The 25,369-nt window shown below is 42.6% G+C and overlaps 1 protein-coding gene across 2 annotated transcripts in view; it reads left to right on the forward strand.

Moving 5' to 3' along the window:
• Window positions 1–14,477: 14,477 nt before the first annotated feature.
• Window positions 14,478–25,369, forward strand: part of LOC108715395 (protein BEAN1) — a 32,954-nt gene continuing 22,062 nt past the window's right edge. The window contains exons 1-2 of one of the 2 annotated variants that reach the window (XM_041561136.1): window positions 14,478–14,874; window positions 18,143–18,259. In XM_041561136.1, the coding sequence (XP_041417070.1) occupies window positions 18,199–18,259 (61 nt within the window). In that variant the 5' untranslated portion in view covers window positions 14,478–14,874; window positions 18,143–18,198. The remainder of the gene's footprint in view (window positions 14,875–18,142; window positions 18,260–25,369) is intronic. The other variant, XM_018260482.2, reaches the window with a different exon arrangement.

A 25,369-nucleotide genomic window follows, 5' to 3' on the forward strand; every position in this document is an offset into this window, starting at 1 on the left:
CTTTTCTTGGCGGCGCTATGATATTATAATAACTCTATTGCATTGCTATATGTATGTTAAATGAAAATAAGGAATGTGCTAATATTATATATAGGCTATTAGTACAGGCAATGCCACCATTGTTTGTTGGGCCAAGCAACCCCCCCTGCATTTACCCCACTAGCAGACAATAATAAGGCCTATCCAGCAGCTACCTTTATATTTATATTAATATTGTTATTTTAACATTTTCCCCAGCGTGTCATGAGCTCCACTCACCTCAGTCTCCTGATCAAGAATGAGACAGTCTGGGCTGGTTATGAACAGCTGTGATAATGTCCATTATGACATCACAATGATATGTCACATGACTAGCTGCTGATCAGAGGATACAAAATGAGCATAAAAACTGCACATAGTTCTACAATTATTTCAAAGAGATTATGGTTAAAATGCTGTTTGCTTATTTTTTGACCCTTTTATTTTTATGTAGGCAGTGTAAATATATGAATGTATAATATATTGATATAAAGTATGGAGGTATAATACATAAGTAGCACACAGGTATAGAGAATGGCCCAGATATTTGTACAGCATTTGAAATATATCAATACTGATAATTGCACCATTACTGTATGTGCTCTATACTATATCATCAGAGGGGGTTCATTCATTATTATGGGTATCAGTACAGGGAATGACATTACTGTATGTATAATACATCATTAATGGGAATGTGCCCTTTATTATCAGACAGATTTACTAGAGATTGAACAAGGAATCCAGAAGGATTTAAAATATGGTAAAGCAGCACTCATAGAACATTTAGGTACTTATGTTATTTAGACATATTAAAGGGGTTGTTCACCTTCCAAACAGTTTTTTCAATTCAGTTGTTTTTAGATTGTTCCCCAGAAATAAAGACTTTTCAAATACTTTCCATTATTTATTTTTTACGTTTTTTCCAAAATCTAAGTGTAAAGTTGAATGTTTGTGTCTGTGGTGTTTGAGTCTGGCAGCTCAGTAATTCAGGTGCAGACTCTGAACTGTTACAATTTTGTAACATTGAGTTGATCCATTTCTCAGCAGCATCTCTGGAGTATTAGCAACAATTGTATCAAGTCTAACAGCTGCCTGTAATGAAACCCAGAGATTCTGCTCAGCAGCGACAAAGATAAGAAATGTATCAATTAAATGTATCTATTTAGAACAGTTTACAGGATCGGCGACCCCCCCCCCTCCCAGAGCTGTTTCAGAAGGAGAGAAATGACAATTTACACTTCAATATTAGAAAAACAGTCACACATAGAAAATAGAAAGTCATTGGAAAAAGTCGTTATTTCTGGTGATCTATCTGAAACCAACTAGTTGTTTGAAGGTGAACAACCCCTTTAATAAAGAATAAAGAGATTTAAGGACTTTTGCAGGCTATCACTCTGAAAAAAGGAAAAGAAGCCAGTGTTTTTTGGGACTTAGAAACTTTTTCCACTACAAATATGATGTAAGTAACAGAAGAATGATGAAGATCTATGTACATCAATGCACTTTGCCTGGTCTGAGCTGCAGTTTAACTAATTTGCAGAGTAACGTCCATTCGCCAGAGTGAAAATCCGCCTGTGGGAATTACCGCTAGCGCCTGTCTATTTTGCTAGCGAAGTTAGGCTTGAGCCCGTTAGTAAATCTACGAAGTGCCTGAAAGCGGTAACGCTGGCGAATCGTTACTCACTTTGCTCTTTAGTAAAGATGCCGCAAAGTCCTAATCCTAATTTACTATTGATACTCATTGTTCTACATGTAAGAGAGTGAATTGTGTTGTGGGTGGGTGAAAGAGTTAAAATGTTGTTTGTGAATTATGTGATGTTAATGAGAGTTTGTATGTAAAACTGTGTTAATGGTTATTTGAAAAAAAAAGGCCACTAGGTGGCAGTAGAGTATTATAGTTAGAAGTAATTTTGTTTTTCTACCACTAGGTAGAAAAGGTAGAAAAAGGGCAGCCACACCCATAGTTAGAGACTTTTTATGGGAGGAGGTGAGTCATGCAAGAGCTTCACTGAGAAGAAGAACACTGGCCTGGAATCAGGTAGTTAATTCGATAGGAAGTTTCAGTAACAGCTGGCACTAGGTGTCAGAGGTAGGGAGAAAGGAAGGGTAGTCTTTTGCCCCAACAACGAGCGTAGACGGATTAGGATCCCGGGAATAATTCCCAAGATAGGGTGACAGTCAGTGGCGTAACTATAATACAGCAGACCCCGCGGTTGCGGGGGGGCCCGGGGGACAGAGGGGCCCGGACCAAGGGGTCTGCTGAACGGAAATTCCTTGAACACTGTGTGCGGCGACCGCCACAAGTAATTTAACGGCAGAGCGGCGGGGCGGATCGGAGGAGAGGACAGGAGATGTGCGAGCGCTGAAGCGGATGCGTGTATGCGCATGCAGGTAACTGCGTGCGTGCAGCTAAGCCGGGGCCCCTGAAGATTTTTTTGCAGGGGGGCCCGGTTAGCTGTAGTTACGCCGCTGGTGACAGTGGTGAGGTGGTTAGGCAAGAGAGGGTGGAAGTAGAAGACTTCAAGTCAAGGTGGCTGGTACCCGCCAGAGTGGTCAAGGGGCACTAGTCGAGTGCCGGATGATCGAAGCGGAGGACTGGTGGAGTGGTGAAGGGGTGTATTGGTTCAACCAGATCACCGAGCTAGGCCAATGAGGACCAGCATGTTGTGAGTAAAAACCCTATTCTAACTGCTGAGTAGTAATTCACAGACTACTATGAAAGAAAACGATTGTGGAACTTAAGTGGAAGTGACTATTGGAAAGTCTGTTTTGTGTCTACCTGACAGGATTGTGTAAGAAAATAAACAAAGTTACATTTTTTAGGAGCTGGTGTGTTCAACTTTCTTATGTTGGGGGTCAGCGTTGAGAAATTCCCCTTTACATACATACAAAATAAAATTTTGCCAAAAAAATATGCGAGTGGTTTGTGGGGAGTTCCTTATTGAGTTTCCTGCGCATGCACACAAAGCCCTTCTACTAAATGCCAACAGAGCATGCGCTCCAACTGTCCCGTTTTTGGAGGGACAGTCCCTCTTTTGACAGCTCAACCCGCAGTCCCTCATTTGTACTGGAAAGTCCAGTTTTTCTCTGCACTGAACAGTTTCTAACTTAATTGGCTTTGGCAGAGAGCCCAGAACAGCCACAGATAAAATACTTTTGTAACAATTTCTAGATAAGCAAATAAGTAATTGTAACAATATAAGATAACAGATCCCTTGGGAAAAGTTAGACCTCACAAATTAAAGGGCAATTCACCTTCATTAACAAAACTGTAATAACTGGGGGGAAAAACCACAGAAATATGTTCAAACATTCATAACCTGCCAAATTTTGTAAAACGAACATGCTAAGCATCAAGCAGAACTTTTACAGCAAAGTGCATACAAAGATATGATATATATTGGGGAAAAAAAATTATTTCTGGCATTAGTATGTCAATAGCTACCTGAACTTACGTTTTCTAAATAGTTACTACTAAAGACTTTAATAACTGACAGATTATTGTGGGTAATTGCAGTGGTGAATTTAATCATATGTAACTCAACCTCTTGTTTCAGTATAACTTCATCCAAAATACTTAATTTCCTATGCACACACATATAACTGGGTGCACACCCTTAATACAAAAGTGAAATACTGAAATTGATTGGATAAGATCCACAACAAGAGCACAAGGTCAGTGAGGCAATAAATGCACTCAAAGTAATTACAAAGTCTTTATTGAATTAGCAAAGGGTACTCAAACATAAGCGTTAAGACAATTAATACCATACTATGTCATACTTACAGTAACATGCATAAAGTGCATAGGGGACACCATACATTAACTAAATTGGTATTATTATAATGCAATTTCTAACTATAGAGGTCAGTTGATCTAAATATTTAGAATAATGAAGGGTAATATAGACACAATAGTTAAATCACTGTATTTAATTGCTATCTGAAGAGGTGAGCAGGAACTTGACTCTGGGATGACAGTGGACATGATCTACTTAGACTTATACTTAGACTTTGCTAAAGTATATGATACAGTATCACACAGGGTACTGGCTAAATTAAAGAATATTGGCTTGGAACATACTTGTACTTGGATAGAGAACTGGCAGATTGTGATGGGTGAATTTATTCATCAGGCGCGAATTACCTTACCTTGAGTATGTTTTGTTCTCCTTAAGAATGATATTAATGAGATGGATAGAGCAAAGAGATACAACTCAACTGGTAAAATTGATGGAGGATTTAAACTATGATGCTTCATGATAGAAAAGAACAACCCACCCCTGCCCTGTGATTTTAATGGAAGATTTAATCAACTCCTGGCTTGGATGATTTGTTGAAAAACATAATACATTGGTGGCCAGGGGATTAAAAAAGAAAACACACACATTGGTGTTCAGATGAATTGAACTCATGGCTTCAACTTCGACTTCAACTTCGCCTCCTTTCGTGACTTTGGGTCTTTTCGCCGCTTCAGGACTTCAATTTCATCTGTTTTCGTGACTTTGGGTCTTTTTGATTCCTCGGGACTTCGGCTTCGGCTGTTTTCGTGACTTCAGGTCTTTTCGCTGCCTCTGGACTTCGGCTGTTTTCATGACTCCGGTCTTTTCGCCGCCTCTGGACTTCGGCTGTTTTCGTGACTTCAGGTCTTTTCGCCGCTTCGGGCTGTTTGGCTTTTTGCCACTTTTGCATTCGAGACTTCGGCTTTTCAGCACTTACGCATTCAGAACATCGTAAGGAGGCGGTACGGCTTCGGCGCTGTCAAGGGGGGGCGACTCTTTAGCACTGCCAGGCCCCGCCTTCAGGCCCGGGCCCGGTACACTTGAACCCCCAGTGCCCCCCTGATGGTGGCCCTGCTGGGGTGTGTTTGGAGGTTTTGAACTTGATGGACTTTGGTCTTTTTTTCAACCCAACTTACTAATGATGTATCTATTCTATATAGATAAATTTAATATATAGTCTATAGTCAAATCTAATCAATAGCCAAGGAGAGCAGCGTAGAAGAAGGGCACATGAACCCCTGCAAGTGCAATGCACAAAGTGTAATTTCAAACCCAATCGTCATGATTTTTTTTCTCATTGAGGTTAAGGAGAGGGCCACTCCCCGCCCCCTTTCTGGATGGTGCTCTGGGATTGGCCAATTGGTTCCCGGGTTCGGCAGAAGAGGCAGAGCATACAGGATACTCACCATTCGGCGCTGGGACGTGGAAGCAGCAGGACGCAGCATGGAGACAATGAGGACCGGGTGGTGAGAGAGTTCCGGGAGGCGGCGTTGCAGCACGGATCTTCATGGCTCCAGGACCAGCTCAAGGATCTTCTTCGTGGCGTCGAGGAGCAGACGGTGACAAGACGTCCAGCGAGGAGGATTCGTCCACCGCAGAGGCTCAGTCCGGGTATCCAGCACGGCTCGTCATCGGGAGCAGGACATCGCGGTGAGCAGTCGCAGGAGAGGAGCGCCTCGTCGGGTCGGATTGGAAGAGGACGCAGATGGTTGTCGGTACCACGGGAAGAAGAGGAGCAGTCAGACCAGAGCAGGCAAGTATTGGTGGTAAGTTCAGGGCCCACGCTCAGCAGCGCAACAGCAGCAGAAGGCCCCAATACCAGTCCACGGGCGGAAGGGGGCCAAACAGAACCCGCCCCCTCCCCCAGGGGCCAAGGCAGCACAGGGACAGCGATGGGGGGCCAGGATCGCCTGGGGCCACAAATTCCTTGGGGGGCAGCCGAGCCACACATATAAGAGGAGACAGGAGGCAATTAAGCCCCTCCACTCCCCCAACGAACATCCCCATAACTCGGCCGCCTGTGCTATGGCCCCGCACGCACGGCCCTAATGCAACTGGACCCGGCGGGTCGCAGGGCCAGGCCGGAACCAACAGTCCACGGGGGGAGGAGGTAAATGTAAGTCTTGCCCCTCCCCCCAGGCCCAATACCAACGTGGCTAGGAGCTTTTCACGCGGGCCCCATTCACCCAGGGCCACCAGACCACATAGGCCCAGGATTAACAGTCCACGGGGGGGGGGGTAGTGCAGGACCCTCACCACCCCCTGGCCCACAACCAACCAACACCAGAGGGCAAAAAAGGGCATCCACTACCGCCAGCCCACGAGTGGGTAAGGGGACTGCTGGAGCCGCCCCACCCTCCAGCCAACGTACTGTACAAGTTCCCCTTGCTACCGGCAAGGGAAAACAACCAGCAGCGCGGGTTAACCGTACGGGTGACAGGATTGTAACGGCCAAGGCGCAGGTGGACGGCCAGGCGACTCACAGAGAGAGAGAGTTTACGGCCCCAAGTGAGGGGCCTGGTACTTCGGCCTCCTTTAACACTCATACCGCACTTCCTATACAAAGGGTGGCCACCTCCGCTCGGGAGATGAGGGGGGAATACAGGACAAGGGCGGGAATGTCTGGGCAGAAGCTGGTACCAGTCATCCAGGTCTAGGAGCAGGTCCCGCACCCATAACTTATCACGGGGAAGTCACACGGCTCGCAAAGGGGCCGGGTTACACAGAGGAAGAGCTGCCGTAGACAGAACCCCCCACAGGGAGAGGGATGGGGGCGGAGGAGGGAACACTCTCGCTCTTGCAATTCCACTGAACGGGGGACGAGGTCTCACAGATGCCATTCGTCCACGGTAGGGTCAGCAGGAGCCGCTCGTCTTCCAGGAGGGCAAGGGTGTATAGGAGCCGTTCACCAAGCAGGACCAGTCGGCTCGTCAGGAGTCGTCCATCAGGTGACATCAGCCAAGTCAACGCCCACAAGTCACCCAGCCGGCCAAGTTCCAGGGCTCGCCAGACGGCTCTGCAGGGGCCTGGAGCAGCACAAGGAGTTTCGCCACATCTAGCAAGCCTGGTTACGGTCCCAGAGGTTTCTAATGCCACAGGACCAGGAGGTGAGATCCTGGGAAACACAACAGGAGTGGGGCAAGGGGAGGAATACACTACACTTCTTAATGGGCTAAAGCAGTTTTTAGCGGGCTGGGAGGGTCAAAGGCCCGGCACGGTGGGGGGGGCCATCCCAGGTTTGGGTCGGGGGGTCAGCACCCACATCAGCAATTACCGAAGCACCAAAGGTGGCGGCAGTGGTAAGTGACACGGCAGTGGTGAGTGCAGGTAAGGATCAGGTCCCGGGAGAAAACAGTGAACATGATAAAAGGGAATCTGAGAGGGCAGCTTTAAGCGGCATTACTGAGACGGCCAGACAGAATGCCTATGTGTCATTCGCTGGCCCTTTGGGAGTTCATGTAAAGCAGGAAGTGAAGGAACGGATTTGGAAGGGCGAGTTTGTGGAATTGTTTTCCCTCCTCCCCTTGGATGAGACAATTGAGTTAAAGGAGGATGACAAAAAAGATAGCAAAAAAGAGGAGGAGGAGAAAAAGAAAAAGTACTCAAAATTGCCAAAAACCTTTGGCAATTGGTTAAGGGCGTTTTGCATTTTGGCCAGTATTAAAGGGGAGATTCACCCCGAACGATGCTCCTCCCTTTTTTGTTATGTTGACGGTATTTGGGAAGCTTTTAAGGTGTATGGAGGGCTCGCATGGTGGCGTTATGACGAACAGTTCCGGCAGCGATTGGCAGCTAACCCTTCTATGAGGTGGGACCAGATGGACATTATCCTCTGGCTCAAACTCATGATGGCTCAGAAAGCATCCCCCTTTCAGCGGGGGGCACAACATTCCGCCTCCTCGGCCCCTATTAAGCCGTGCTACTGCTGGCTGTTTAATGACAGCCACTGTAAGTTCGGCAACTCCTGCAAGTACAAGCACGAATGTTCAGGTTGCGGGGGAGCGCACTCTTATGTCCGCTGCTTCAAGAAGGGGAAAGGAAACCCCAAAACAAGTGATGCTTCAAAAGGGGAGAACACCAGTGAGGCTAGACGCGATGCAGCCGTGGCTTGCCCGCTACGGTAAACGCAAGGAGGCCATTTTGTTGGAACAGGGGTTTAGGGATGGGTTTGGGATCCCATTCCCATTCCCGTCGGTTGTGCGGAATAAGTTGTACAAGGAAGTTCAGATGGGTCGTGTGGCTGGTCCGTTTACCACCCCACCGTTTGATAATTTGAGAGTTTCTCTGCTTGGTGTAGTCCCCAAAAAAGACCCAGGCAAATTCAGGCTCATCCACCACTTGTCATACCCCAAAGGAGGCTCGGTGAATGATGATTATAGATCGGGATTTGTGTTCAGTTTCGTATACTTCCTTTGACCACGCCATTGCGATAGTTCGGGGGGTAGGACGTGGGGCCCTTATGGCCAGGGCTGACATTGAAGCGGCCTTCCGCCTATTACCCATACATCCAGATTGCCATCATTTATTGGGTTGCTGGTTCGAGGGAGCCTTTTTTGTGGATTTGTGTTTGCCAATGGGGTGCTCTATTTCTTGCGCCTATTTTGAGGCGTTTAGCACGTTTTTGGAATGGGTTGTTCGTAAACAAGTGTAAACAAGTGTAAACAAGGTCGTCCATTATTTGGATGATTTCCTGTGCGTGGGCCCAGCCAAGTCTTATAATTGCCTCCACATCCTAAATACGTTGCAGGAGGTTGCGGAACATTTTGGGGTACCGTTGGCCCCCGAAAAAATGGAAGGTCCAGCGACAACTATGCAGTTCCTGGGCCTTGAGGTGGATTCGGTGGCTGGGGAATGCCGCTTCCCATTCAGCAAGGTGCAGGACCTCAGAGTTGAGGTCAGTAAGATCAGACTGATTGCTAAACCCACTTTGCGCCAAATACAGTCTTTACTAGGGAAGTTAAACTTTGCCTGCCGAGTTATACCGGTGGGCAGGGTTTTCAGTAGGAGGTTGGCACAAGCGACGTCGGGCGCTACTGCACCTCATCATCACGTGCGGCTAAACAAAGATATACGAGCGAATTTGGAGATTTGGGACACATTTTTGAGTGATTTCAATGGTACAGTCTTGTTCCAGGCACCTGAAACCACGGCGCAGGAAATGCAGCTTTTTACCGACGCAGCCGGCAGTGTGGGTTTTGGGGCTTATCTAGCTGGCCGGTGTTGCGCGAAAAAAAGCCCAGTGATTGGTGTGATTCAGAGTTGATACGGAACTTAGCGTTCCTCGAGTTATTCCCGATAGTGGTGGCTTTGTTTATCTGGGAAGCCGAGTTGCGGGACCGGAGTATAGTGGCTTCAAAGATATTCATGATAGGAGGGCTGCTTTAATTTGGTACGTGACTTGGTTGGCCGAGACGGGCAAATCAGTGTCAGTAATAGAAAAATGCATGGCGGCTTTGGCATTTCTTTTCAAATTGGCAGGCAATGGGGATCCCACGAAAAACTTTCTGATTAGGCAGGCTATTCGAGGCCTTAAAAAGAAGCAGGCCTCCAGGGACACTAGACGACCACTTTCCTTTGACTTGCTAGTCAAACTTCAGGAGGTGCTATCACGATGCTGCACTTCAGTTTTTGAAACGTTGAAACATTTGTGCTTGCCTTTTTTGGGGCATTTCGAGTAGGTGAATTAGTGAGCAGCAGCAAAAAAGTACCGGGAGGACTAGGGATAACGGATCTGAGCGTCACCGACTCTTCGGTCCAGGTTCGGCTTCGCAAATCCAAAACGGATGTGTGGGGGAAAGGAGTGGACGTGATCCTGTATAGACTGGATGGTGGTTTAGCCTGTCCAGTGGGGGGCATGGCAAGGTACCTGGAGGTGAGGCACAGCATTGGCGCATCTTTGCTCATTCATGAGGATGGATCCCCGCTCACGCGATTTCAATTCTTAAGTGTCTTACGGAAAGGTTTGCAGGAAATTGGAGTACAGCCAACCGACTTTGGTACGCATTCCTTCCGTATAGGAGCAGCGACCGAGGCGGCGCGGTTAGGTTTAGGTGATGCCATCATAAAACGGATCGGCAGACGGGAATCCAAACGGTTTCAGGGTTATATCCAGCCAAGTCTGCTAGTTTAACGTCTATTATGGGTTGTTCTTCTATACCTTTCTGATTATGTTCCGGTTTAAACATGTCTGTTTTCTTCTGATGAGGTTATTAAATGTTAATTGCTATACGCTCCTGCTTCGTGTGTTTCATTGGGTAATTGCAGGTGTACTTATTGTGTTTTGTTTTGAGAGGTGGTTCACTTTCTGTGTGGTTACTGGGCCATTCCTACATCTCCTGGGCCAGACGGCGAGCTGCAGTTAAGAAATCTGGTTCGCAGCTGGGCTTTCCCGAAGGCCGGGTGAACATTTGGTTTGGCGTTCCAGGTTTGAGTTGGCCGGGAGTCTGGCCTACATTGTTGTGGCATGTACGGGCTGGTCGCCGTCCAGATGTGTTACTTATACACGCTGGCGGTAATGATATGGGACTTCGGTCTCAGTGAGAGTTGGTGTTAACTATGAAACAGGACTTAGATAAAATTCGGGGATTGTTCCTGGATTTGATTCTGGTTTGGTCTAAGATGGTACCGCGCTTAGTTTGGAGATATGCCAGGGATGGGGACAAAATGGATAAGAGCAGGGTCAAGGTGAACAAGCTGATGGCCTCATTTGTGAGAAAGTTTGGTGGAATTGTCATACGCCATTCCAACCTGGACGATAAAATGCCAGCTTATTTCAGTCCGGACAGAGTTCATCTGTCCGAGTTGGGGAATTCCTTTTTCACCTTGGCCCTCATGGAGGGTATTGAACGGGCCCTCGGGTTATTGAGTGGCGGGTCGTGCCGTGCTTAAGGTGTCAAGCGGCCACGCCAGTGGCGGAGGGTACCTTTACAAGGACCCCCAGGGGGAGTTAGAATGGGGTATTTTACAGCAATTGTATGTAGCCTGGTAGGCCTGGGTCCTCATAGGATGTAGCCTGGTTTAGGGGCCGGAAAAATGGAGGAGGAACCAAGCTTACCAGTTGAGGCTCAGCACCCCCCCCCCTTTTTCCCAGGGGTGGGGGGATGAAATAAAGGTGGGGTAAAATGGTTTGTTATACAAACGGCTATTATACAAACAGTATTATTTTGTTAAATAAACAACTGTGGCCATCTCTTTCCAAACCAGTGTTGTATGTGTGTATCATTGGGCAGGAGGTATGGGGTTTCGCTCAGAGGGGAGGGGTACAGACTCGACGTTGCACCGGTCATGTGTTTTTTACCTAGCATTCCAGGGTCATTGCAGTCAAGTAGACACACCCGTTGTGCAGTTGTGATTGACCTACTGCAATTGCTTCCGATTTGCCAAAATCAATGCAGCTGCACTTGTGCTTTGTCATAAATTATCTGTGATTGTGCTGAATATTTTTTAAGTCTGCCTGCCTGGTGTTGCTGGTGTCTTTTCTTGTATTTGGCACATGAGTGATGCGTGCGTCCTATTCTGTTGGCACAACTGAAACGCAGCAATTGACATAGGGCACTAAGGGAACCATACGATGTGGTTGGAGATTGTGGTAGCACCAGGGTTCCCCTTTGTCAACAGAAACAGCAGCACTGAATTCAGAACAGAATGCAGCATGGGCCAAGAGACGCCAAGCAACCTTTAATGAAAGTGATTTTAAAAGAAACTGAGTGTGAGGAAATTGCGGGGACAGCAAATACAATTGTGGACTTACATAAGCCCTTATAACTGTAGGAAAGGTGTTGTGATCTGCTTCATACTGGTTAGAGAAACATCAGGTGACAATTTTCTAAGCAGAGTATTATTTCCATTTTGAACAATTGATTTAACTGTGATTTTTTTTTTTTATATCACAAGCTGGAATGGTATATGAAAGGATTGTTTCATAGTTCCATGGTCTTTATGATAATGTCTATGTAGTTTTTTTAATATGTTCTGGGGCCTTTCAGAAACAGGTGTATAGAATTTATTTTGAGATCATTTTACTCTTTAATTGCACATGGGTGAACTCCATTCAGCTAGTTATGTGACTGGAGGCACCAGAGTTATGAGTTCCACAGCAAAGTGACAACTTATGAAATCAATTTGTTTGTTTATTTTGAAAACGGTATCTTTTTTACACTTTGACATTTGAGTTAATTTGTGTAGAGAAGTGGCATTTAAAATCCCCATTAAATCAGTATTAATTTAATTTAGAAATATGGAAAAATGCAGGAAGAAATCCAACAAGGTGAAGACTTATGTAAGAACTTTATCTGTACTGGACTTCATATTCTAAAATTAGTATAACAAGATTAAGTATAACTAATATACATGGAGCACTAGTGGTCAGTGACTATGAGGTGGAAGTGCTATAAGAAGGGCAGGTTTATTGCTACGAAAAAATAAAAATGTTCCTATCCTACATAATGGTTTTTTTAAAATCAGTACTTCAATACTCATAACAATTTCTTGGTGAGACTAGAACAAAAATTTGATTTGATGAAGAACTAGAATGTAAAATTACAGCCAAACTGGAATGCAGCAAATTAGGAGTAGGATGGATTCTGGAAAGAATGGCACTAGAACCATCTGGAGCACTTGAAGGTACTAGGGGGCTCCTTGAGACACAAAATATTTTGGCAAGTCTTATTTAGTTAAAGGCTAAGGGTTAGTCCAAAAAAACGGACAATGGCGTCAAAAACTAAACGCCCGGTGCCGTTTCACAAATTTCGCAAATTCGCCCATCACTAGCTATAATGAAAAGTCGCCTCCGCTAAAGCACATGCGGTGCTGCGTTTTCAGAAGTCGCCAAAGTTTCCTTGTGAGGCAACTTCGATATGCAGCACAGAGATAGTGTAGATCTCTTTATTAAGTAAAAAATTTAAAAATACACTCACAATTGTGGGTTTAAAATAAGCGTATCGAGTCCCCCTTTATATTTACCAGCTTGAAGATGGTCCCGGTTTAGTTATTTCTGACCACGACTAACGTTGTCTTTGAACTGCATGTACCCTGCTTGGCTCTTGGGGGTGACGTCGGACAGCCTGCCTTACGCGTTTCGTTGGCTTCGGCTTCGACTTCCTCAGAGGCTTCAAGGTGACATTGTAGGCACCTCTCGTTTCTTAAAGGAGCTGGTTGCCTTGGTTATGCGTGCGTTCCTTCTCTTTACTTCCTGGCAACTTTGCTTTCCGTGAACTTCCATGCTCCTATTTTTTCTCTTTAAACTGATTACAATCTATTAACAGTCCATATTACTTACTGTACATATGCAGTAGAAAAGAATGCATTAATAAATGATTTGATTTGTACATAAAGAATCATTTAAAGAATTAATAATTTTATATGTATATGAAGAACCTTCTTCAATTAACTTGTGGGATAATATTTAGTTGAATTACATTTTTTCTTTCATAAATTATTATATTGATTATTTAAATTAAATACATTTTTTAGATTGATATTTTCTTATTTATTCAGGACCACATTGTAGCAACATAGGATTCCCTCAATTTCTGAATGAAGCTCATTAGTTAAGTAGTATGCGCATTCTTTTTCACTAATATACGAGATTTCACATTTCCATGATTACCTGTCATAAAGTAATCATAATCAATTGATTATTTTTAACTTTATCCACTACGTGGCTCCTTTTCACCAGTTCATGGGACCTCCCTGCCCACACAGCTGCCGAAAAGTCGAAGTCTCGAACGCGGAAGTGCCAAAAAGAAGCACAGCCAAAGTCCCGAAGCTGAGAAAAGACCCAAGTCATGAAAACAGCCGAAATTGATGTCCTGAAGCCACGAGTTCAATTCCTCTGAACACGATGTGTGTGTGTTTTTTCAATCCCCTGGCCACCAATGTATTATTTTAATACTCTATAGGCCCCTGCCACCAACGTTTTTTTTTAAAATATTCTTTGGGGCACCAATTTTTATTAACTTGTTAGGGGGGCCCTGGCACCAATGTTTTTTTAAAAATATTCTTTGGGGCCCCATTTTTTTTAACTTGTAAGGGGGGCCCTGGCGCCAATGTTTTTTTAAAAAATATTCTTTGGGGCCCCAATTTTTCTTTGGGGTGGGGCTTGGGGGCTGGGGTGGGCAGGGCCATGAAAATTTTGATGTACGGAGCCCTGTGATTTCTAATGGCGGCCCTGTGTGTTAGGTTGCTTCAAGCTACTACTGCTACATAAAACCCAAATTACATCCTGGCTGCTGACAGTATTTTTCCCAATAAAATCCAGTATGTTGACAAAAATAAAGCATCCCTATGTCCTCAAATCACTTTACTTACCTTGTTCACATAGTCTAAAATTGTACTCCTTGTCCCTGCAATATTATGGTTTAGCAGAGTTTCAGGAAGCCCTTCAAAACACACTTGCTAAAATGTGCAGTAGCACGCACCTGCTACAAAAGCTCCTTAAACTTGCTTTTCAAGTGTAAAATGTGTAAAATCTCTATTCATTTTTAATACAAAATGTTTCCCTTTTCTAACCTGAACTAGCAAAGACCAAGAATGAATATTTCATAATCCTTTCAGATAAGATCATCGCTCTCTATTAATTCACTTGGCATTTTTCATCTCCGGATTTAAAAGAGGGCGAATGAAAGGCAGCGAGCAACAGATCTCATGGATGATTATTCTTCAGATCTGCTCACCTCTCCCCCTCCTATTGATTTTACATGTTAAGAGGTGTCTTTGAAGAGCATCGGTTTGTTCTCTCTGGCATCCTTCCCTCCCCCCTTTTTATCATTCCCAGCACATAGTGTGTATACGCCCAGCCAGTGTCTGTCTCCCTGCATTGCTGCTATCTGACTTTATTGTATACATATCTTAAATAATACTGTACACAATCCTAAAATCCTGCGAGGACACTGTGATGCTGATGAAATTGTCTGGGATTTAATCTATGTTTGCCCTAGATTTTCAAACAGGAAACACAACCTCCTCTTCTCTTTGTTGTTGTCACTGATTCCTATGGCAAATGAGACTCCCTTTATCCAAAAGCTGCAATTGAACTACATGGAGGAAGCAAACACACTTCTGCACTACAGTGGTAAGTCATATTCTGTCTAATGTAAAGGATTTCATCTCTGTATTGTGCTCCAGGGGGATCCATTTTGTTTTATCTCATTTGTTTGATTTTACCTTTTCTTGATGTTTGATGAGCATGCTAGAGAACAGCATAACATTGTGTTTATTGTGGCTGAAAAAGGGATACTTGTTGCAGAAAGAGAAAATCAACATACCTGCTATCAAATAATTAATCAACCATGGAGTTGATATATTTATTTATGCAAGAATGCATTTGCCCTTTGTTAGCCTAAAATTAGCATTGTCTAGTTCTATTTTGTAATAGAAGTGTCAACCTCAGGTTGTGGTTGCAATATGCCTATTTCAATAAATCCACCCCTTGAAAATAATACAGGTGTGTAAACCATCAATTTCCTTTTTCCAGTGCTAGGCCCAGGGTCTGGGGCAGTAATAATAAACACACCACGCCCAGCTGCTGCTGGTTAAGGGCCCAGAAGAACACAGAGCCGTAGGGATTCTGTAACTGTTGCACAGTGTATAGGTGTAAATCAGATAATCTAAACCAGGGGTGTCCAAACTGTGGCCTCAGGGCCACGTGCGGCCCAGGATGCATATGAATGCGGCTCAGCTTGAAACGCTTGGTTCCCGAGGAAATAGGAGGAGGGTGGACTCTGCCCATTGCCCAGTTAGTAATAATAATATAATAATATGTCTATTAAATATCCAGGTGTCCCATATTCCAGTGTATCTGGTTATCCAACTGGGATTGTAGTTCTTTTCTATGTATTTTCTTTATTTTTACAAATCAAACGTGTTTGTGTATTTCATGTGTGGCCCCAGACAATTTTTCTTTTTCCAATGTGGCCCGGCAAGCCAAAAGTTTGGACACCCCTGATCTAAACCCTTTCAGGGCAAAAAGATTTTGCTGAAGGGCCCTGTAATTTATAGTTAAGCCATTGCCAGGTTATAGTGACCATAACTTTACTGCAAATCATGAATTTCCTCAGTTCTTTTAAAGTACAAATATGCTATCTAACAAAATATCTATACAGAGTTATGCCCATATATTTCTTACATAGTAACAAGCCCATCTGACAACATAAAAAAATGTCTGCTTCCAGTTTTGTTCAGCAAATGGATTTGCGTGTTCTGTATTGAAAATCTAGAGTGCTACGGGGTTCTATTATATATTTATTTCAATTTAGCCTTTCCTAGCTACTGGTTTCCATTGCAAACTAGGCTGGAAATGAGATTGTTCTATCCAGTGAGTGGCAATGACATTTGCATGAGAGGAACACGCTATTCTGACAGCTAAATGTGATTGTATTCAGTCACGGTTACAGAAATCTATTCCATTCAGCACTTGAGCTAAATAGAAAAGTCAGTCTGGAAAAGGCATGTGTTCATGTCCAGGCTAAGATGCAAAATATGCCTTGGCATTTCTAGTAAGCTATAGTGCAATCAACCCTACACAGGCCCAATATGAAGAACTACACTATAAAGGCACTGAATATGGTAATGGTTAGACTTGGTGCCTGCTGTAAATCAAGATTGCAAGCTCCTTAGGACAGGGCTTCTTTTAATATAAACCTCCTGTGTTTTCACTCTCATTTGTATCTTTCTTATTTACAAAATTCTTTATGTTTATAATTATTTATACAGTTTGTATAGATTATATATTATGTTACACGCCAGAGACATATGGGGGGTGGGGGAATGTAGTAAAAGTAGCTAGGTTTTCACCAGCTCTGGCAACACACAACTACCGTATACAGGAAGAGCTGTTCCAAAGGCCCTGGAACAAAGTGCTAGAGCATTAAGGGGTACAAATTTGCACCCCTTAGCGCTGGCAGCCAAGGCCTGGCTCCACTCTGTACCTTTCACCAACATAAAAATCTGTGGTACTCACAATCATAAGTCAGCCATGTACTCTTGTTATAGGGTCCTTAGCACCAGGTGCCCATTGGCACTCCGTTCATGAATATATCAGTGCCAGTGCCAATGATGATAGTGCTGCATTCATTGCAGAGGGCCAGGTATTTACATTCCATCCTACTCAAGGTCTGGGACATCAGGAAGTGAAAATAGATTTGCAACAGTTCACAATAGGTTCTCTACCTGAGTTCTTTACTCACATTAATATGGTTTTATTATACTGTTGTTGCCAGATATGTACATCTTTAGAACTGTGATATAGTATTTCAATATAACACCAAAAAATTTAAAGATGTTCAGATCATTACATCTGATCAATGCAGAAGGCCCTAGACAGTGTTGTCAGGTGGGCAAGGAAATAGATACGATTATACATGAATAAATATAAGGTTATGTGCCTATTCTAATTAAATGAATCAGCTGAGGAAAACCACAGATGGAAAAGGCCTCATGAGGTGGCTGACTGTGTGACTGCCAAAGCACAGCACATACAATTCATGGTGGTTGTCCAAGTACCCTAAACACATGACATGGGGGGGGTCATAGGTGAGCCCATCAATGTGAGTCTGTGCATGTTTTACTCTTAAATGTTATTAGATTTGATAAAAATAAGTAGTTTGTAAGCTTTCAGCCATATTAAATGGAAAGGATGTTTTTAGTTCTGGCTTGATGGATATTCTTTGAAAATGGCTCTGAACTAAATTTGATCCTACAGGGCTGGGGAATATGTTGGTGCTTTGTAAATGCATATTAATAAAAATCTACAAACAGACACAAGGAACATTTTTTTTATAAGAGGTGGAATTAGAGGAGCAATATTATCCTATGTAATAAAATGCATAAAGTAACCCATAGCAACAAATAAAATGTCTGCTTTTAAGCAAGTGACTAGAGAAGTTACCTACAGCTTTGTTACTATAAGTGATTAGACCTACAGAAATGTTGAATTTTTATTACATAATCCCATGGCAACATCCTCTGTCTATGGAGTCATTGACATATTACATTTTACACTATTAGAGAGAGTGGCATGACAACCCCCACATATATTTAGAAATATTTTATATGGTCATAGTTGCCTATGCAGAATAATTTTCACAATATATTACAGAGAATTATATATTAGACTTATATTATTATATTATGGTGACTATAAACCCAATCAGCTCCTGCATCTACTTGCATTAAAATTCAAATAACCTTTTGGTCCAACAAAACATTACCCTAAAGTAATATCTTATGGATCTTTATTGTATTGCCATTTCAGTTATAGATTATCCAACATATATAAAAATATATGTAAATATACAGTGTTTTGTCTTAAATGTACTGTAATACTTCTCATTTATTTTCAGGTCTGGCTAGAAGAGAGAATAACCCTTCTAAAAAGGAGGACTTAACTGTTACTTGAATGAACTGCCCTTGCCAGGAATCACACCCAGTTTACATGTCCATCAAACTGACGTGCACAAGTAAGATCAACTGTATTGTTCCAAAGAATAAATGTAGAGGTGCACATTTGACCCATGCAGTAACCAATAGCAACAGTCTAATACAGTTTGATGCCTTGGTTGCTATGGATCTGGTGCAAATTTTTGTTCGTAAATGAGTTCTACTGAAAAAGAAGTTTATAAAGAGCTACATATACCCGCATTATCAAAAGCCAGATTTTGTTATGTTGGATTTGGCAGTTTAGCAGTAAGTATTTTATCCTTTCTGAATCTAGATGGGAGAAATCTTTGCTGTCCCTTTTGTAAACATGTCAAATTAAACATTTATTTTTCTAAAGCCTAAAAGTTATTAAAGCTAAAATAAACCTATCATTTATAAGTTACAGTTTTCATTTTGTAGCATAAGGCTTAATTCATAGTATGTAGCCAGAGTCAAATAACATCTAATCAAACCCAGATTGTGAAGAGGCTTCAAAGGAAGCATAAGGCAACAGACTGTTCTTGCTTACATATGTTATAAAATATCACATTTCTAATTGGGGCTGTTAATTGTGTAGAAAAGGATTGTGGAATGGGTATGTAAATAAATCACTTGTATATTTAGTTCATAAAGAGGGAATAAGATTGTATTGGTAAAGTGGGGCTGTTAAAGCTGTTATTGTCCCTTTAAGGCATTCCTCTACCAAAGTGTTCATCAGGGCAACCTTTTTAGAGAGCAATTTTAGAAAGGGTATTCTAAGGTACAGATGAGTGTCTGAACAGGGAGGGGGGAAAGTAATGGAATACCCCAAGCATAACAATTGCATGAACATGCATATAACATTTAAATAGAGATACCATGATAACATTATTGATGCCCGTACTAAAGAACAACATGGTAGAAGGCTTTTGGGGTATGGTGTCCCTTTAATAACTCTTTGCCTGCCACAGATATGGCCAGTAAAGGGTGGTTTGTGAAAACCGTAAAGGGATACTGTCATGAGAAAACGTGTTTTTTTCAAAACACATCAGTTAATAGTGCTGCTCCAGCAGAATTCTGCATTGAAATCCATTTTCCAAAAGAGCAAACAGATTTTTTTTATAGTCAATTTTGAAATCTGATATGGGGCTAGACATATTGTCAGTTTCCCAGCTGCCCCCAGTCATGTGACTTGTGTGCTGATAAACTTCAGTCACTCTTTACTACTGTACTGCAAGTTGGAGTGATATCACCCCTCCCTTTCCCCTCCAGCAGCCTAACAAAAGAACAATGGGAAGGTAACCAGATAGCAGCTCCCTAACACAAGATAACAGCTCCCTGGTAGATCTAAGAACAACACTCAATAGTAAAAGCCAAGTCCCACTGAGACTGATTCAGTTACATTAAGTAGGAGAAATAACACCCTGCCAGAAAGTAGTTCCATCCTAAAGTGCAGGCACAAGTCACATGGCTGGGGGCAGCTGGGAAACTGACAAAATGTCTAGCCCCATATCAGATTTCAAAATTGAATATAAAAAAATGTGTTTGCTCTTTTGAAAAATGGATTCCAGTGCAGAAGTCTGCTGGAGCAGCACTATTAACTATTTTGAAAATAATTTGTGTTCCCATGACAGTATCCTTTTAAATCCTTGAAACTGGAAACATACACAGCATTGGACTGGGACACTGAGGCACCAGGAAAAAACGTCAGCCCTTGCGGACCCCACAACCCAGACCCACTGCTTGCCCTGCAGTGAGATTAGACTGAGGCAGCCTCAGAAGGCCCCTGCAAGCGAGAGGAAGTACTTGGCTTGACTCGGGGGTACTGTAATGATTAGACACAGAAGTAAAACAATCGGATGGGAGCCTGTATATTGGGAAACCCGGGGTATATACCCATAAATGTCAGAACTGAGTCGGCGGCCATAGACATTATTATTACGTTCTTTGCTGGAAAAGATCTTTCCAAGAAATATTGTTCGTTTCAATACACACGTGTAGAGCTGATTTGTCAGATATACAGGTAGAAACAATATAATTCTACCAGTATCTGGCAATTCACCACTAACAATGGCCGATGTTCAGGTGCCTTCAAAGGCGCCCGATCAAAATTTTCCAGCCATCACGATCGACAAGTATTCTGCCGATATCGGTTGTCTCCCATGATACATGCACGAATATCATACAAATATTTTTTTGTACGATATTATTGGTGCGTCTATGGCCACCTTTAAAGATTTAATGAGACAAATTAACTAAACAGGTGCACATTGAAAATATAAAGAAATATACAAGCCAGAGACAGAAGGAATCTGCAAGATCTCGGCTATGAAGCACAATGACCAAGCAAGGAACAATGGACAGGGACACTTTTATAAAGGGTCTTGATTAAGGGATGGGGAACACATAGAACTAATGAGGTGGGCGGAGACAAAGGAGTAGTCAGAAAGAACACAATGAGAACATGAGTAGAAGGACTGGTCAGGAGCAGCAGTGAGAACCTCCAGTGGCTCAGTTGGTAAGTGCCCACCTCAGAACTCGAATCCCGGCTGATCCTGACAGATACACGGTTGGGAGGGGATGTTTCCTGGAAGGATTCGTACTAGAGCCGGGACCTCCATGTCTGGGGTAGTGATGAGCGAAATTTTTCAAAAATTATGCCCATAGACTCCAATGAGTGAAAAAAATTGTAACACAACAAAAGAAAGTTTGGCATGCCTCACTACGTGACAAAACAAATGTGATGCCTATAGACTTCTAGGCATTTTGGCAAATTTTCACCATTTTGAGTATTATCGCAAAACAGGTCAGATTCAGCCATCAATAGTGGGCCCTTGTGGTGGCAGGCCCAGTGGGCCTACACATGCCAGTTTGACACTGAACATACAGCATTGGCATTCAAGAATCTGCAGCAATGATGCTGCCTTGTTGGTTTATAATATACTTTACAAGCAGGAGTCCCAGTGGGCTAAAGAGCGGTGTTAACATGTAATTGGCTGGAACAGCAAAGTAAAAAATATGTCCAGCTCTTTTTATTGCCTCCAAGCCCAGTATGGCAGCTCTGCATGCAGTACAGCCTAAAGGTGGAAGCCTAGGGGACTGGGAGAGGGCTTCGAATAACAATAGTGAATATCTATGCCTGTATGTTTTAAAGTGGACCTGTAACCAACACTTAAAAAGCTGTATAATGAAAGTCCTTTGCAAATTAAACATGCAACCCAAATTTGGGGCAGTCCCTTCCATTCACTTTCCATTAGGGATGCACCGAATCACTATTTTGGATTCAGCTGAATCCCCGAATCCTTGGTGAAAGATTCGGCCAAATACCGAACCAAATCCATATGCAAATTAGGTGCAGGAAAGGAAAAAGTGGAAAAAAATTCTTCTTTTGTGATGAAAAGTCACATGATTTCCCTACCCGTCCCTAATTTACATATGCAAATTAGGATTCAGATTTGGTTCGGCTAGGCACAAGGATTCGGCCGAATCCTGGCCGAAACCCGAACCAAATCCTGGATTCTGTGCATCCCTTCTTTCCATACTTCCTAGATGTCACTGCATTCCTTACATTCCCCCTCCCTCCTCATAATTTATAATTGTGTAGGGTACCATACACATTGGCTTTAGGTCCCCAATTTTGGCACATACATAAGAGTTTCGGGGGATAAACAACTTGCCTTGTCACAAAATAGCACCTGCCTGCTAACTATGATTGTGAATTCCAAGACTGAAGGAAACAAAATTTAAATAATAAATATAGTGTGAGTAAACTTCATTTTGCTCAACTAACATGATAGAAAAGAATTTGGAATTATTTCTTAGGGTGACAGGTCCCCTTTAATGAACAGTTATTATTCCTGTTTGTATATGTTTGTGTCTATCTTTATGAATCTGCAGGACTAATACTGACATGACAGCAGTGTCTAGGGGGCCCATTCACTAAGCTCGAGTGAAGGAATAGAGGAAAATAGAGGGCAAAAAATTAAATTTTCGAATGTTTTTTTGGCTACTTCAACCATCGAATTGGCTACTTCGACCTTCGACTACGACCTTCGACTTTGAATCGAACGATTTGAACTAAGAATCTTTCGAATATTCGACCATTCGATAATCGAACTATCGTCTCTTTAAAAATTTCTTCGACCCCCTCGTTCGCCACCTAAAACCTACCGAGGCCAAGGTCCCCATAGGCTTTCCAAGGTTTTTCTGATCGAAGAATAATCCTTCGATTGATGGATTAAAATCCTTCAAATCGTTCGATTCGAAGGATTTAATCGAACGATTATTCCTTCGATCGTTCGATCGAAGGAATTGCGCAAAATCCTTCGACTTCGATATTCAAAGTCGAAGGATTTTAATTTGGCAGTCGAATATCGAGCGTTAATTAACCCTCGATATTCGACCCTTGATACATCTGCCCCCAAGTGTTACCATTTGGTATGACAATTGGATTCTACATTTCTTTTAGGTTCTTTAGTTCTGGTTAAAAAGCAGCCCTGTCATAAACTCTCACCAGCCCAAAGTTTGAGATTCCACATTTGACGTCACATCTGACCTCAGTAGAACACACATTTATAGCAGCAAGTGTTCACAGCTCACTTGCACCATCTTGTAATAGCAGCCCCCTCCTTCAACCATTCTCTAAGATTCACTTAACATCCTTTTCATATTCAAACTTATTTTTGGAGCATAATGTGCTAATTCCCAGTCAGTCTTAGACAGTAACACTAAGCAGATGCCAATAACATCCTTGGGGTATATCAAACAAGAAAAGCTATTTTTTGCTTGTAATTAGTAAGGTAATTTTATAATGGAATTAATTAATTGAAACTCTCAGCAGCTGGCAAAAAAATACAATTGTAAGGATTTGTTTTATGTATGACTTGTAATGTCCAAACGGACTTTATGATGAAAATAAATAGCTTTACAAGAAAAATAATTGCAAGCACATTCTCTACAAAGGAAACAGCTTGTAAAAATACGGAATTTAAAAATTAATCGTGTAGACCAAGGCTTTAGCCGAAATGAATTTGCCAGTGTTCTTTCCTGCCTTCCATATTAGCAGCATCAGACCTGTAGACTGAACAAACCACAAGATTTTTCTTCTTGAAGCAGATACTATCGTAACTTTCCACTTAAAAAGCACATGAAACAATTAAAAGAAGAAAATGGCAATCTGGTTATCAGAATGCTTCAGGGAGCAATTAAACATTTCAGTGGCTGCAGAATTATTTCTAGCCCAGTGTGATCTCTGCAAGGTCATTCAGCAAAACTGAGGAAGTGCGAAGATATTCTGCTAAGATTTCTTAATCCAAATGTTTTCCATATGCAGCACAAACTAGTTATTTTAGAGTTCCACTTTAATAAAGATTGGGTTATAGACAAAGCATAATGAGAACTTTGTCTTAGTGTTCATTTATTTCAGTGGACAGATAATAAGGATGTAGCCTTTGCATACAAAGAACATTCCTTCCCTAGACTGAAATTTCTTTACATTGAAGAATTGACATATTGTGGTCATTAGCTCAGGCATTCTCCATACACTAGGATAGACAACACCATTTATGTATCACTGGTTCCTTTATAGAGAAAGCTATACAACAGCTACAGTTAATGGGTTTAAAATAAATGTAAAAAAAGACAATAATAAACTATAATATGGATCATTTGCCAAGTAGAAGGCAAATTTAAAAAACAGGTGCAGTCCACTGTGGGCATCCCACTTCTGGCCCCTACATGTCTACTAACTTTAGAATCATTCAGACATACAAATTAGGGAGCAGCAGTGGATACAGGCTTGAACAGAGCTGACAGAGCACCTTGCATAAGATCTTTTTATACGTATTGTTGGACTGGGGGGTTTGGGGCAGCACACACTCCATGGGCCCCTGCCCCAGCCACATTCCTCCTCCGCCTCCCCAGGCCCTCCACCACAACTATAACTTACCCCCACATGTATCTTATTCTTTATGTGGCCACAATTGGGACCATTTGGGGAGTTCTGCACCCAGGGTCTCCAGCCAGGGAACAGGTCTGGGCCAGTAGTGTTCGCGAGGGTCAGGGCCCATTGGGTTTTTTGCGTGTTTCCTTCTGCTAGCCCAATCTGACCCTGTTTACATACCTCCCAACATTTTGGAAGTAAAAAGAGGGACAAATAATTTTTTTGCATGTAGTGCAGTGATTTTTGACCACGCCCCTTTCTGTGACTACACAGAATTACCATATTTATTTTACAAAATATGGCAGGTTATGAAAGTTTGAAAATAATTCTCCTTCTCTAAACTGTTTATTTGTGTCTCAAAATTGTTACAAAGTATCTTATTTGCACCTGTTAGCTGTTCTGTGCTCTGTGCTAAAAGCCAATTAAGTTAGAAAACTTTGTTTCTTTTTCTGGCTGTTCAGTGCAGAGAAAATAGGGACTTTCCAGTACAAATGAGGGACTGCAGGTTGAGCTGTCAAAAGAGGGACTGTCCCTCCGAAAAAGGGACAGTTGGGAGGTATGTGTTTATACAGAGTAAGGAGCAGAGTGCAGTAAGACCTTGGACAGAAGTGCTTGGGCCTAGGGATGTAGCGAACGGCGGAAAAAATGTTCGCGAACATATTTGCGAACTTGCGTCCAAAAATGCGAACGGTCGCGAACGTCGCAAACCCCATAGACTTCAATGGGAAGGCGAATTTTAAAAGCTAGAAAAGACATTTCTGGCCAGAAAAATGTTTTTAAAGTTGTTTAAAGGGTGCAACGACCTGGACAGTGGCATGCCAGAGGGGGATCAAGGGCAAAAATGTATCTGAAAAATACATTGTTGACACAGCGCTGCGTTTTGTGCTGTAAAGGGCAGAAATCACACTACGTCACTCAGGTGATGTTTCTGGACACGGAATGTGAAAAAGCTCACACAGCTAGGTGGCACTTGGTTAAAGACTGGGCTAACAATGCCTGCAAGGGCAACGTATACAGTAGTGGATACCGAATATATTATTGCTGCTGTAAAAACATCACTCAGGTGATGTTTACGGACACGGAATTATTATTGTTATTTAGACAGAATGTGAAAAAGCTCACACAGCTAGGTGGCACTTGCATACCTCCCAACTGTCCCTCTTTTGACCACTCAACCCCCTGTCCCTCTTTTGTACTGGAAAGTCCCTCTTTTCTCTGCACTGAACAGCCA

This window comes from Xenopus laevis, chromosome 4S, assembly GCF_017654675.1.
Source record: "Xenopus laevis strain J_2021 chromosome 4S, Xenopus_laevis_v10.1, whole genome shotgun sequence".
Lineage (NCBI taxonomy): Eukaryota > Metazoa > Chordata > Amphibia > Anura > Pipidae > Xenopus > Xenopus laevis.